Source organism: Staurois parvus, unplaced genomic scaffold, assembly GCF_062004578.1.
Source record: "Staurois parvus isolate SC_StPar_1 unplaced genomic scaffold, SC_StPar_1.0 ptg000696l, whole genome shotgun sequence".
NCBI lineage: Eukaryota > Metazoa > Chordata > Amphibia > Anura > Ranidae > Staurois > Staurois parvus.
This window is the reverse complement of record NW_028318492.1, coordinates 6,082,845-6,098,825: the sequence shown is the minus strand read 5'-3', so window position 1 is coordinate 6,098,825 and position 15,981 is coordinate 6,082,845. Positions and strand designations below refer to the sequence as shown.

Here is a 15,981-nt window from a genome sequence, read left to right as displayed (position 1 = left end):
TAGGTAAAAACATTTGCTGTAGGAATGGTAAGTTGCCACCTATTAAATTATCGGGTTTAGATACACTTTAAGGAATCCAATATAGGTGTCATAACAGAATAGATAATATTCCATAAGATAGAAGTTAGACCCAATCACTACAGTGCTATATCTATTCCCACTGAAGACTGAAAAGAGCAGAAGCAAAAGGAAAACTGGATATGTTAAGCAGAGGGTGGAATGTCAGTGGCATGAGAAAGGCCGCAGTCTGTCTGTGTTAAGACACCTTATCATACCCCTGACGTTTTCACTCCCCCCCAGATCCCATTGGACTTTCCCTGGGATTTCACCAAGTTTCCTGAGTCCTGTAGGATCATATCATACCCCCGACTCCCCCCCCCCCCAGATCCCATAGGACTTTCCATGGATTCCACCAAGTTTTCTGAGTCCTGTAGGTTTGGAACATGTCCCACTGCCACTAAATACTGGGATTCTAGGTATAGCACTGGGCACCAGTTCTATGCCAGCACTGTCAGGTGGAGTGATCTCCTGCTGGACAGTGTCTTCAGAGTTTTGGCGCTGACATAATTTGTCAGAGCCAGGAGCTGTTGGCAAGAGACAGCAATCCTGTGTTTCTCAGGTAAACCTAAGCCAGTAATTATCAATGTATGTAAGAGGCTAAGCTGCTACTGAAACCAATACTGTGGGTGGATTTTCTTTAATCCCACTTCCACCAATGTCAAGTGATTTTTTTTTATCTCACTGACACCAATATGGTGGGGGAGGGTTGGGTTTGCTCTGTGCAAAAATACTGCACAGGGCTGGGAAGTATAACAAGTTTATTATTTAAAAAGGGGGGGGGGTTACGATTAGAGATGAGCGAAGTATTCAAAAATTCGATTCGACTGATTCGGCGAATTCGTGGAAAAATTTTGATTCAAGTCGAATATATTCGCTGCGAATTTAACTTATAAAAGGGTGTTTCTAGGCTTCAGAGAGCCTTTATATTAGTGCAGAACACTGTACCTTTAATTTAAATGCCCTTGGAGTCTGCTGGGGAAGAGAAATAATACTGAGTCAGTATGACATGCAGATGAGTGCCGTCGATCTTAGAATCACTGCACACTTCACTCATTTGGGCAGTCACGGGGCCAAAACCAGAGTGTGGAGCCACAGTGTGGCGGTGGAGGCAGCAGCAATGGGAGGTCATAAAGCACCCTATGACAAAAATGGAAACCACCAGCAGTGTGAGGAGACCTGAAAGTGGCACATGGCAGAGTGTGGCGATGGAGACAGCAGCAATGGGAGGCCGTACAGGGACACATGACACACTCTGGACCTGGCAGCAGCATGAGGAGGCGGTACAGGGGCCCATGACAGATTACGGGCCTGGCAGCAGCATGAGGAGTTGGTACGGGGGCCCATGGCAGATTACGAGCCTGGCAGCAGCAATGGGAGGCCGTACAGGGACCCATGACACACTCTGGACCTGGCAGCAGCATGAGGAGGCGGTACAGGGGCCCATGACAGATTACGGGCCTGGCAGCAGCATGAGGAGTCGGTACGGGGGCCCATGACACACTCTGAACCTGGCAGCAGCATGAGGAGGCGGTACAGGGGCGCATGACAGATTACGAGCCTGGCAGCAGCAACTTGGACAGGAGGACGTTCAGCTTCTGCACCGTCGGGTGCGTGCTCGCAAACTGTTATCTCTTGGAAACGGATTCCAAGAAAGACTGCTGACGGAATCCGTAAAGAGGAGTAGCAGGAGAAGGAGCATCTGAACGAGCGGAATATGCCAACAAGCGACAACAGGGGCCCATGACAGATTACGGACCTGGCAGCAGCATGAGGAGTCGGTACGGGGGCCCATGGCAGATTACGGGCCTGGCAGCAGCAATGGGAGGCCCGTAATCTGCCAGCACTTTATGACAAAAAATGGAACACACCAGCAGTGTGTGAGGAGACCTGAAAGTGGCACATGGCAGAGTGTGGCGATGGAGACAGCAGCAATGGGAGGCCGTACAGGGACCCATGAGAGACTGTGGACCTGGCAGCAGCATGAGGAGGCGGTACTGGGGCCCATGGCAGATTACGGCCTGGCAGCAGCAATGGGAGGCCCGTAATCTGCCAGCACCCTATGACAAAAAATGGAACACACCAGCAGTGTGAGGAGACCTGAAAGTGGCACATGGCAGAGTGTGGCGATGGAGACAGCAGCAATGGGAGGCCGTACAGGGACCCATGAGAGACTGTGGACCTGGCAGCAGCATGAGGAGGCGGTACTGGGGCCCATGGAAGATTAGGGGCCTGGCAGCAGCAATGGGAGGCCCGTAATCTGCCAGCACCCTATGACAAAAAATGTAACACACCAGCAGTGTGAGGAGACCTGAAAGTGGCACATGGCAGAGTGTGGCGATGGAGACAGCAGCAATGGGAGGCGGTTCAGGGACCCATGAGACACTGTGGACCTGGCAGCAGCATGAGGAGGCGGTACAGGGGCCCATGGCAGATTAAGGCCTGGCAGCAGCAATGGGAGGCCCATAATCTGCTAGCACCCTATGACAAAATGGAACCCTGGGCTGGGGCAGGCAGAACCGCCGTATCTTTATCACGGTTTTCCCAGGCCACCGAATGGCGACGCTGCATATGCTGACGCAACGCTGTAGTCCCAACATGGGCCCCCTGGCCACGCTTGACTTTCTGGCCACATAGTCAACATACGGCTACGTTTACTTCCTCGGGCGGCTTGACGAAAAATTGCCACACCGCCGAGTAGGAAACTTTGCCCCCGCTACTCCTCACTGGCTGACTGCTACTTCCTCCGTGCACACCGGCACCACTACTGGCCGTGGTGGTAGGCTGCAGTGGAGCTGGTGCTCTACTCCGTGGCCGTTTGGCTCCACTGACACTGCTGCGACCCTGCTGCCTCCTGGCAGCAGCAATGGGAGGCCGTACAGGGACCCATGACACACTCTGGACCTGGCAGCAGCATGAAGAGGCGGTATAGGGGCCCATGGCAGATTACGGGCCTGGCAGCAGCAATGGGAGGCCCGTAATCTGCCAGCACCCTATGACAAAAAATGGAACACACCAGCAGTGTGAGGAGACCTGAAAGTGGCACATGGCATGAGACACTGTGGACCTGGCAGCAGCATGAGGAGGCGGTACAGGGGCCCATGGCAGATTAGGGGCCTGGCAGCAGCTATGGGAGGCCCATAATCTGCCAGCACCCTATGACAAAAAATTGAACACACCAGCAGTGTGTGAGGAGACCTGAAAGTGGCACATGGCAGAGTGTGGCGATGGAGACAGCAGCAATGGGAGGCCGTACAGGGACCCATGAGAGACTCTGGACCTGGCAGCAGCATGAGGAGGCGGTATAGGGGCCCATGGCAGATTAGGGGCCTGGCAGCAGCAATGGGAGGCCCGTAATCTGCCAGCACCCTATGTCAAAAAATTGAACACACCAGCAGTGTGTGAGGAGACCTGAAAGTGGCACATGGCAGAGTGTGGCGATGGAGACAGCAGCAATGGGAGGCCGTACAGGGACCCATGAGACACTCTGGACCTGGCAGCAGCATGAGGAGGCGGTACAGGGGCCCATGGCAGATTAGGGGCCTGGCAGCAGCTATGGGAGGCCCGTAATCTGCCAGCACCCTATGACAAAAAATGGAACACACCAGCAGTGTGTGAGGAGACCTGAAAGTGGCACATGGCATGAGACACTGTGGACCTGGCAGCAGCATGAGGAGGCGGTACAGGGGCCCATGGCAGATTAGGGGCCTGGCAGCAGCTATGAGAGGCCCGTAATCTGCCAGCACCCTATGACAAAAAATGGAACACACCAGCAGTGTGAGGAGACCTGAAAGTGGCACATGGCAGAGTATGGCGATGGAGACAGCAGCAATGGGAGGCCGTACAGGGACCCATGAGACACTGTGGACCTGGCAGCAGCATGAGGAGGCGGTACAGGGGCCCATGGCAGATTAGGGGCCTGGCAGCAGCAATGGGAGGCCCGTAATCTGCCAGCACCCTATGACAAAAAATGGAACACACCAGCAGTGTGAGGAGACCTGAAAGTGGCACATGGCATGAGACACTGTGGACCTGGCAGCAGCATGAGGAGGCGGTACAGGGGCCCATGGCAGATTAGGGGCCTGGCAGCAGCTATAGGAGGCCCGTAATCTGCCAGCACCCTATGACAAAAACTAGAACACACCAGCAGTGTGTGAGGAGACCTGAAAGTGGCACATGGCAGAGTGTGGCGATGGAGACAACCCACCGACTGTTTTGCTCGCTGCCAAGCTGCCACCCTCTTCTCCTGATGATGCGGAAGCAATAGCCTGATGACGACGAGGCTGCCAAGTGCGATCAGCCTCATCATCATCAATTAGGGTCTCCGCCTCACTACTAGCCCCCTCGGCTGCGTGTGGGTCAGGAGACAGACCTGTCTCTAGACCGGCTACCGAGCCACTCTCCTCGCCACTACTTCTTCGCCTGGCTGCTGAAGAGGCGGATGTCTCCCCCCGTTCCTGACCACCCTCTGTTAGCTCTTCCTCACTGTACTGGATGACACCGGGAGCACTGGCCTCTGGCTGCGAATAGTGCTGCCTCGACCCCTTCCTCTGCTGCCACGTCTGCTCGCTCCTAAAACATTGCCTCCTCTGCCACTCCTCTGCATGTTGTCTGACATACTCTTTAATTAAACGATTCTGTGTCCCTGAGTAACAATTCTGTGTCTGTCACTGAGTAACAATTCTGTGTCCCTGAGTAACGTTTCTGTGGCCCTAAGTAACAGTTCTGTGGCCCTCAGTAACAATTCTGTGTCCCTCAGTAACAATTCTGTGTCCCTCAGTAACAATTCTGTGTCCCTCAGTAACAATTCTGTGTCCCTCAGTAACAATTCTGTGTCCCTCAGTAACAATTCTGTGTCTGTCCCTGAGTAACAATTCTGTGTCTGTCCCTGAGTAACAATTCTGTGTCCCTGAGTAACGTTTCTGTGGCCCTAAGTAACAGTTCTGTGGCCCTCAGTAACAATTCTGTGTCCCTCAGTAACAATTCTGTGTCTGTCCCTGAGTAACAATTCTGTGTCCCTCAGTAACAATTCTGTGTCCCTCAGTAACAATTCTGTGTCCCTCAGTAACAATTCTGTGTCTGTCCCTGAGTAACAATTCTGTGTCTGTCCCTGAGTAACAATTCTGTGTCCCTGAGTAACGTTTCTGTGGCCCTAAGTAACAGTTCTGTGGCCCTCAGTAACAATTCTGTGTCCCTCAGTAACAATTCTGTGTCTGTCCCTGAGTAACAATTCTGTGTCCCTGAGTAACAATTCTGTGTCCCTCAGTAACAATTCTGTGTCCCTCAGTAACAATTCTGTGTCCCTCAGTAACAATTCTGTGTCTGTCCCTCAGTAACAATTCTGTGTCTGTCCCTGAGTAACAATTCTGTGTCTGTCCCTGAGTAACAATTCTGTGTCCCTGAGTAACGTTTCTGTGGCCCTCAGTAACAATTCTGTGTCCCTCAGTAACAATTCTGTGTCCCTCAGTAACAATTCTGTGTCTGTCCCTGAGTAACAATTCTGTGTCCCTAAGTAACGTTTCTGTGTCCATAAGTAACGTTTCTGTGTCCCTAAGTAACGATTCTGTGGCCCTAAGTAACGTTTCTGTAGCCCTAAGTAACGTTTCTGTGGCCCTAAGTAACGTTTCTGTAGCCCTACGTAACGTTTCTGTGGCCCTAAGTAACGTTTCTGTGGCCCTAAGTAACGTTTCTGTGGCCCTAAGTAACGGTTCTGTGTCCCTCAGTAACAATTCTGTATCCCTCAGTAACAATTCTGTGTCTGTCCCTGAGTAACAATTCTGTGTCCCTAAGTAACGTTTCTGTGGCCCTAAATAACGGTTCTGTGGCCCTCAGTAACAATTTTGTGTCCCTCAGTAACAATTCTGTGTCTGTTCCTAAGTAACAATTCTGTGGCCCTAAGTAAAGTTTCTGTGGCCCTAAGTAACGTTTCTGTGTCCCTAAGTAACGATTCTGTGGCCCTAAGTAACGATTCTGTGGCCCTAAGTAACGTTTCTGTAGCCCTAAGTAACATTTCTGTGGCCCTAAGTAACGTTTCTGTAGCCCTAAGTAACGTTTCTGTGGCCCTAAGTAACGTTTCTGTGGCCCTAAGTAATGGTTCTGTGGCCCTCAGTAACAATTCTGTGTCCCTCAGTAACAATTCTGTGTCTGTCCCTAAGTAACAATTCTGTGGCCCTAAGTAATGTTTCTGTGGCCCTAAGTAACGTTTCTGTGGCCCTCAGTAACAAATCTGTGTCCCTCAGTAACAATTCTGTGTCTGTCCCTAAGTAACAATTCTGTGGCCCTAAGTAACGTTTCTGTGGCCCTAAGTAACGGTTCTGTGGCCCTAAGTAACGGTTCTGTGGCCCTCAGTAACAAATCTGTGTCCCTCAGTAACAATTCTGTGTCTGTCCCTAAGTAACAATTCTGTGGCCCTAAGTAACGTTTCTGTGGCCCTAAGTAACGGTTCTGTGGCCCTCAGTAACAATTCTGTGTCCCTCAATAACAATTCTGTGTCTGTCCCTAAGTAACAATTCTGTATCCCTCAGTAACAATTCTGTGTCTGTCCCTGAGTAACAATTCTGTGTCCCTAAGTAACGTTTCTGTGGCCTTAACTAACGATTCTGTGGCCCTAAGTAACGTTTCTGTGGCCCTAAGTAACGTTTCTGTGGCCCTCAGTAACAAATCTGTGTCCCTCAGTAACAATTCTGTGTCTGTCCCTAAGTAACAATTCTGTGGCCCTAAGTAACGTTTCTGTGGCCCTAAGTAACGATTCTGTGGCCCTCAATAACAAATCTGTGTCCCTCAGTAACAATTCTGTGTCTGTCCCTAAGTAACAATTCTGTGGCCCTAAGTAACGTTTCTGTGGCCCTAAGTAATGATTATGTGGCCCTCAGTAACAATTCTGTATCCCTCAGTAACAATTCTGTCTGTCCCTGAGTAACAATTCTGTGTCCCTAAGTAACATTTCTGTGGCCCTAACTAACGATTATGTGGCCCTAAGTAACGTTTCTGTGGCCCTAAGTAACGTTTCTGTGGCCCTAAGTAACGATTCTGTGGCCCTAACTAACGTTTCTGTGTCCCTAAGTAACGTTTCTCTGTCCCTAACTCTCTCCCTGAATACAGCCAGGTCTGCCTCTGTTGAATGACTGGAGGCAAATGGAGAATTCTAAAATGGCCGCCATTTATAGCTCGACCATTACACTGTGCTGGCTGGCTGGCTGCTGATTGGCTAATGCGATCACATGTCATGAATGAATGCATTATGGGTCAGCGCGCCTTGTCTGGGCGCCTTCCCAGACATCCCCGCTCCGTCGCCGCACATGTCGCCGCCATTTTAGGAAAAATTTCGATTCGTGCATCCGAAGTCTGCTTATTTTCGGATTCGACGCGAATCGAAATTTTCCTAATATTCGAAACGAATTCCACTTCGCCTACTTCGATTCGCTCATCTCTAGTTACGATCATTTTAATATAGCTGTATCTTAATAAGCTACGCCCAATATTCAGTGCAATGTAGCTGTGCACATGTCTCCTTACCCTGATATTTCTCTTTTTTTTTGTTTTAATGTTCCCTAATATAAAAACCTGGAAAGTGGATAAGTGGGAGGTATCTGTCAAATCAATTTTTCGAACAAGTGAATACCTGCTTGACTGATTGTCCATTTAAATCCCCCAGATCAAAACTGTTATCTGTGTAAGATTTCCTCAAATTCATTTGACAATATAAGAACCAAAGGACAAAGAAAAACGTGCCTTTCTCCTTTAGCTGCTGTTACTAATACATATGAAGTATACTTCATTCAGATAAGAAACATAGATCTTCCTAACTGTGGAAAGACTGCAGCATCTTGAGACTATTTTATTAAAATACCCTGATATATTTACTCAGCAAGCAAAAAAAGAAGTTATTATGTTCTGCAATTTAATCCAACTTATGGTTACACACTGTGCCATAAATGTTTCCTGCTGCAAAGAAAACATGTTTAAAAAAGTTATGAATATTTTCTTGTTGAAGATGTTATTCATTTGTTTTATACATACTAGACCCGCTATATTCATTCATGTAAATAAAGAATCGATGCAAATTTAAAGGTTATTATTGATTATTCGGTTTGCCTTCCATATCCTAAAAAGTGAGTGCAATCTAGTGTCAAACAAATTTCCATGATGGGATATGCAGCTCATTGATAACAATCAATGTTCAGAAATACAAAACCATCACAGCATCTAATTCTCTGAATTTCAAAAAACTGCAAAAAAACTTTCAGAAAAGTTGAAAGGGGCTGTGTTTGCATTCCATGTTTAAACTGTTAGTTCACCTTTTCAGAAAAAATGAAAAGGTTAACTAACAGCACCCTCCCCGGTCCCTGCTGTAGTTATTGCCAGGAATGCTGAGCGGTCTATGCTCACACACCCATTGTAGTAGTTCAGGGATTGGAAATCCCCAATCCTCTCCATTTTCTCTGTGCAATGCTTCCAAGATGGAACACAACGATTTACTGTGCATGTGCTGATCAATCAGAATTACTCTGGTCCACCCCAGAAGCTCTGCACAAAAACGAGGGAGTAGAGCAAAACCCCAGAATGGCTGTATGGGCATTGACAGCTGAACATTCCCAGGGGTAAATACAATGGGGACCGTGGCGGTTGGCAGGGGTGGGCAGGTTGTATGGTGTTAGTTCACCTTTCCATTTTTTTCTGACAAGATGAATTAACACTAAACCCAAACCGGGGCAAACTGTTGTATGATGAAATGCAATACGTCTTAACAGAAATTGCAAGAAGTCAATATATTCAGCTATTTAGACAATAAAAAGTCTAATATGAAAAAAATCTGAGAAATTATGAAAAATACACAAAGTTGACTAAGGTCATTAGCAAGAGAAAGAGCACTGCAGGGACATCGGGCGTATACTCCATGACTTCACACAGAGCCCAGACATGTATAAGAGCACAAGCCCCCAACAAAATGGTATCGGTGGCAGTGTAGACTGAGATTGAGCTCTGCAGTCACTTTTACAGCAGCTGTTTTCTTATTCTGGGTCACTATCCTGCAAAATGTCAGTTGACCATGTCGACAGGGTTCATGTTTACCAGACGATGTTTTCCTGGAAACTGTATATCTCCTCATACACTTTGATACTGTACCTTGCAAAACGGCAAATAAATTGGTAACTTCAGTCACAGAGGCACCAGATAGGCGGGCACCAACAATTTGCCCTCTTTGAAGCTCAATAAGCTCTGACATGACTCCATATTACCAGCAGTGAAAACAGTAAATGATGACAGTGAGTCTTCCCACCTGTTAACTAGGTCTCTCATCACACAGTGGAAGCAATAGAGTGTTAACCACTTCATGTCCGGACACTTTTATCCCCTTCCTGTCCAGGCCAATTTTCAGCTTTCAGTGCTATCACACTTTGAATGACAATTGCGTGGTCATGCAACACTGTACCCATATGAATTTTTTAGCATTTTTTGAGACAGATAAAACTTTAGTTTGGTGGTATTTATTATTTTTTCGCTATATAAATGAAAAAAAGTGTTTTTCTTATAACATTTTGCAAATAAATAATATTTCTTCATAAATCTTGGCCAAAATGTATTTGGTTATCTTTTTAGTATAAAACGAAATAACCCAAATTAGTTTTTAACCAAAATTTATAATTTTTTAAAAAAACTATTTTTTTTATATTATTATTTATGTTTTTTTTTTGGGGGGGGGGTTTACCATACTGTCACCCTAGCAGTATAGTGTCACCATAGTAACACTGTACTACTTGTGGGGAGTGATGAAGATTTTTTTCTTTTTTTACACTGATTGCGTTTACACCCATAAAGGCTGTAAAAGCAAACATTTCTCTTTCTCTCTGGTTGCATTCTTGCAGCCATTGAGAAATACCGTGAGAGCTGTAATTGGTTGGCTGTTGTGAATAGCCTTGTACCATGTGACCTCTATGATCATTCACAGATTTCACTAGTAGTAAGCAATGTCAGAAGTGACATCTTGCTTACTACTATTCATGTGATCACTGATTGGCCAATCAGTGATCACATGATCGGGACGTCACACAGAGGTCTCATACAGTGATCGGAGGACACAGCAGACACCAGATCGTGGTGCTATGTGCTCCCAGGGAGCGCACACAGCTTGAAAATGTGGGCGCCGTTTATGAACGGCAACCCGCTCCTGCACTGCTCCCGTCCAGCCATTATTATACATGGGCCAGACGGGAAGTGGTTAAATCACTTCCGCTTTCAAGGCAAAACATGTCATCACTTTCACACCTGCAAATCATGTAGTGTTTCCATTTTTTTGTCTAACCTCTGTATTGCAACTAAAAGTTCATACATGTTGTTAAAAAATACATATTTTCTTTTTATACTTACAATTAAAGTGATTCTAATTAGGCTGTAATTAATAAAAAATAACAAACATGGCATACTTACCTGCTCTGCGCAATGAGCAACTTGCACAGAGCAGCCCTGATCCTCTTCTTTTTGGATCCCCCACCAGTGGACCTGGCTCCTCCTCCCTGCCGAGTACCCCTAACAGCAAGCCTCTTGCTATGGGGCACTCAAGCACGCTTGCTCCCAAGATGTGGGCTCACTGGGTGTGATCGACAGTAGCAGGACCCAATGGCTGAGACAATGAGGAGAGAGAGAGACCCAGGAGAGCTGTGGCTTTCATGCATATCGCTACATCGATATGGGGCTCAGATAAGTAAAAGGGGGTGTGGGGGAAAGCTGCACACAGAAGTTTTTTACTTTAATATGTAGAATGCACTAGGGTAAATAAACCTTCTGCCTTTAGAACCACTTTAAAGTGCATGTATGTCCAATGCGGCAGAAGTCTATTGATATTATTAAATTTTTACTAGAGTAAAATGGCATATACGGAGCACCAATAAACAAAGAAAACAAATCACAGCAGCTTTTATCATTTCAGGGTTAGGCCCTAGCTTAAACGCTATAATCACTGTAACAGCACTCCTCACTTTTACCAGCCATCTTTTGAGCAAGCTTTATATAACATTACTAGACCTCAAAAGCCCCTGGACTTTTCAGTAAGAAAAAGTAGGGTTTGCAGGTACATCAGCAATCCAGGCACATTAAAGGACTGGGTTTCAATGCAATAAGTGAGCTAACAGAGGTCAAACCAAACAGAGACAGTTTTTAAGGTCAATCATAGCCAGGGTATCAGCCAGAGACTGTATCCAATCTAGGGATCACAGCAAGGTCAAGATAGTTTCAAGTAAGTTTAGCAACTTACCAGAGTAAAGCAAAGAGAGTTTCACCCAGAGCTAAGAAAAAAAAACATGCACAATGTGCAACATAAAAATGGAACAAATTAACTTGAAAAAGGAACAAAGGCTGAGCAAGTTCTGTCACCATTCTGTAAGTGCATTGGAATGTCTGAGGTTAATGATAGTGCCTGTGCCTGAATACAGGAGGGGACATTGAAGTACACGAAAACCAAGGAGAGGAAATAAAATCATTATAAGAGGATGTCCCAACCAGAGCACTAGAAAGTGCAAAGGAGAGCCAGTAGAAAAATGCAATGGCAAGGATCAACCCATAGCCAAACAGGCCCAAATGAAAGTACAGTTCTCAAAACAAAAAACAATGAATATCTATGAACCTGCCTCAGTTACCTTTATTTTACAGCAGTCAGTAATGAAGAGTTATCCAGTACTTTAAAAAATGCATCTTTAAGATCTCCAGGTAGATGTTATGCAGAAAATATAATAATTGATGCACAAACAGCTTTGCAATGAATGTAGGATACAATGTAAAATGTTTTTCAAATATTTGTATATAAAATAAAATTATACAAGAAATATACGTACCAACACAGGGCAGGTCACATCTATGATTTTCTCAGGTAGAGCAGGCATACTGTTTATTTGCACTGAAAACCATACTTTGTAAGGATCTGACTTGCCACCTAGATTTAAAGTAAGTAAAAAGCATTTCAGTTAAGGCATCTCACACATACATATGCATGAAAACAACATTTTATCTGTGGAATCTTGGGAAAACTCCAATCAATCAATGTATCTTAGGGAGATGCACTTTGAACTGGGTATGTTGAGTAAATATCATTAACTCATTATACGTGTAAGTGTTGGAAAATGCCTTTTTCTGAAAATGGCAATATCTTAATCAAGTGCATACCAGATACATGGTTTAAAAAGCCACAAAATAGTAAATGGTATCTTGAAAAAGTATATGTAAAAATCAACTTAACCAGTTGGTGACACTGGATGTACTACACACATCCAGAAAGACGTAATCAAATAACACAGGAGGTGTGTAGTACATCCTTTCATTTTGTCTCTCTGCAACACCCATCTCAAACTTGCCAGCAACTTTGACAGTTGGAAGCTGCATAAACACAGTAGCTGTAATAGCTATGGCTGTCATAAAATGGACTGTATTGGTTGATTTACTAAAGACAAATAGACTGTGCAAGTGCAGTTGAACTAATTTTCTACAGTCAACCCCATATTAACCATTAGTTTACCCTAATCAGCCCTAATAAACTCCTCCTTTCCCTTCTCCCCTCATTATTCATTATTTATTCTCCTGTTGTTTTTTCTAACCGTTAATATTTTTTTTTTTCATAAAGTTTATGAAGAAAACACAGAGCATACAAAATGTACAATGAGTACAAAAAGATACAATGTGTCAATGAAAATCGCAATGTAAAACAAATAACAAATAGCATACATTGAGAGATGCTAAGGTAAACAGACAGAGAAAATGATCTCATGTCGCACATATGATATTCAATTAGAGAAGACGACGTATGGTCACAGCAACAATGAAGGCACTTAATACCAATAACCATAATAAGGCATAAGATATCCACAAGACGGGTGAGATCATGTGTTTATTTCCCCATATGTCTTTCATCATATAAAAGCAGGGTAGGGGGGCAGAGGATATGAGTAGAGGCTCTAGACATCCTATAGAGGAAAGCATGTGCAGAGGTGTAGAGAGCTCTATACTATCCATGAGGTAGAACGGGGGCTACGATTAGTGGTTACCAATATATGAGGAGAGGTCTTTGTGAATTGGATGAAGCGTTTTTGTGGGTTGCATATGGGTATGGGAGTATGTCACCTATGGGCAGGGGAGAGAGTGGAAGGGTAGGAGAAAAGTAAGGTAAGACATGCAAAATAGAAAGGAGGAAAGGGAAGTTAAAGGGAATGATAAGAAAAGAGTTGGGGGGGGGAGTAGGGAAGTATGAGGGATGGAGAGCCAGAGAGAAAGCCGAGAAAAAAAAGGGGGGGTCAGAGGGGAAGGAAGGAAACTGGGGGGGGGGGTGTAGACAGGCATATTACAGGTGTGGAAGCTCCAGGGACATAACTATTATAATCAGGGGTATAAGCATGAGTCAGGCAATCGGGTGCATTGTACATGAGAGTGTCTCGCTCCGACCGGCGTAAGGGGTAGGAAAGAATTTCTCGACAGCCTTAAAAAGGTCAAGGGGCGATGTGATGAATAAAGCAATGTGGGAATGCAGGTTCGGCACAAAGTCAAGTGGAAAGACTCATAAGGGAACGGTACTCGGAGGTCGTTTGAAAGTGAGTCCAGCAAGACCAGATATGGGAAAATTTAGTTGGGTTATCTTGTGATGAAGCAACTAACCATTAATATTTAAACATTTTTATTTTTATTAGTTTTTGTTTGTTAGTTGTTTTTTTAATGTTACATTAAAAAGCATGCCCTTTTTATAAAAAGCATTTAATTCATTTGTATATGACTCTGCACTGTTTTGCACAGATTAAAAAGAACAAAAATATAGTACAGCACTATTTCACCCTAAAAATACCCTAAATAAATATATATTTATGTAGTATAAACCAACCCTACACAATTAGTCATATAGGCTTACAGCACAGATAGAGATTGCATTATACAATACACAGCATATCTAAATTAAAAATATAATAGGTGCAAACAAAGTTCTTTTAAAGTGCTACAATCCAAAGCCTACACAAGGTGCTTTATGTGCTTCACACAGCTGTGGAAACAAAGTCTCTTTACACGCAGTGCAAAAACAGACTTTGTGTGGATATCTCCAATAGCAGCCAAAGTGCAACAGTGCTCCAACGTTCATCATTCATGTTCACTCTCATTTTTATTAAACACAAACTCACACTATATGGACAACCTCATATGCTATATAGGGTTAGGTAAGCTTTAGTATTTTGAGGAATTTGTCACCATATGGTTCAGCTTGCATTTACAACTCCATCATTATCTCTGCATCTCATAAGGAAAATACACAAGACAAGACCATAGTGCTTTTCACTTAAAAAAAATGTTAAAGCAGAACAAAAGGAAGTTTATACTTACCTTTATTCAACAGTCCTGTCTCCCACCTGTGAAGGCATCTCTCCTGCATGCTGTCTTTTGGCCAGCTTCATTGGCCAGTGCAGGATGACATCCCTCCTGTGCATGTGCAAGAGGCAATCATTCCAACACACAGGAGTTGAACTGGCCATTGTATGCTGAGCTGTGTATGCACAGTTCAGTTTACATGCCTGAGGATGCTGCAAACAGGCAGGTAAGTGTAGTTTATTGCAGAAGAGACATTGCATATCTCTTCTGCAAAAAAAAGCCTGCCTACCTGCTCACAACAAACAGATAAACTGTAGTTCTGCTTTAAAAAGCATACAGTGAAAAAAATAAGTATTTCAATCCGATTGAAAATCTGTGGAGGGAGTTGAAAGTTTGAGTTGCCAAACGTCAGCCACCAAACCTTAATGACTTGGAGAGGATCTGCCAAGAGGAGTTGGCCAAAATCCCTCCTGAAATGTGTGTAAACCTGGTGGTCAGCTACAGGAAACGTCTGACCTCTGTGATTGCCAACAAGGGATTTGCCACCAAGTACTAAGTCATGTTTTGTGAAAGGGATCAAATACTTATTTCCCTCATGAGCATGCAAATCAGTGCATAATTTGTTAGAAATGCATTTCTTTTGAATTTTTTGTTGCTTTTCTGTCTCTCAGTGTTACAGTACACCTACCATTCAATTTTTAGACTGATCATTTCTTTGTGAGTGGGCAAACATTCAAAATCAGGAGGGGATCAAATACTTATTTCCTTCACTGTACATACAGAAAAGGCACCTACGAAATCAGTGCACTATGAAACAACACAAACCTACCAATTTCACCATTTCTAAAAACAGTTTAGATCATGTCTTGACTTATAACTGTTACAGTTACTAGTGTGCTTATGTCAGCTCCAAACTGGACTGTTAAGAAATCAAATGTCATAGTAGATTACATGTACAGCACCATGGCAACTACAGTTCAAATGGAGGATAGGATTGCAGTTTCCTGGGCTGTAAAGAACAGAAAGGTTTATTTATTTCCACTTGAGAATAGCTCAGCATATGTTAGCAGCAATGTTAGCAACACTAAATCTCACTCAGAACACAGCTCATCCACTTCATACCTCCTGCATAATGACTCCACAGACTTTGCCCTATATAATATGTCTCTGCAACTTCCTCAAGGTTACAGGCGTGAGAGCTGAAGCTGTTAAACTTTGCACCTAAGTACACATTTTGCTATACGGTAATTGTTGATTAGGTCTTGTTACTAGTGAAACCAGGAAAGCAAAACTCTAGCACAGACCAAAAAACATTTTGGTTTAACAAGCCCAATTTATAAAACAAAGCTGAGCCTAAACTTTGATCTTGGGTATTCTTCATTTCATCATGCCACAGTGCTGTGCCTCACAACCACAGCAAGAATTAAACCCCATATAGACTTTGGCAGGTGGTTCAAGTAAATGAAGCAATGCAGCAACCATGACCAGATCATGCTAGAGTAAACTAGACCTACAGTCTTATTAAAGCTTGCTGAAAGCTTCTCAAAAGCTTGCGGTATACAATGCTCCCATACATGCTGAAGTCAATGTGAA

General features: G+C 44.4%; 1 protein-coding gene across 1 annotated transcript in view; it reads right to left on the bottom strand.

Annotated features, from left to right (window-relative positions):
• CFAP47 (cilia and flagella associated protein 47) overlaps nt 1–15,981 on the bottom strand; it is a 772,366-nt gene that overhangs the window by 227,554 nt on the left and 528,831 nt on the right. Inside the window, exon 52 of the mRNA XM_089653003.1 lies at nt 11,886–11,983. Coding sequence (XP_089509129.1) covers nt 11,886–11,983 — 98 coding nt within the window. The remainder of the gene's footprint in view (nt 1–11,885; nt 11,984–15,981) is intronic.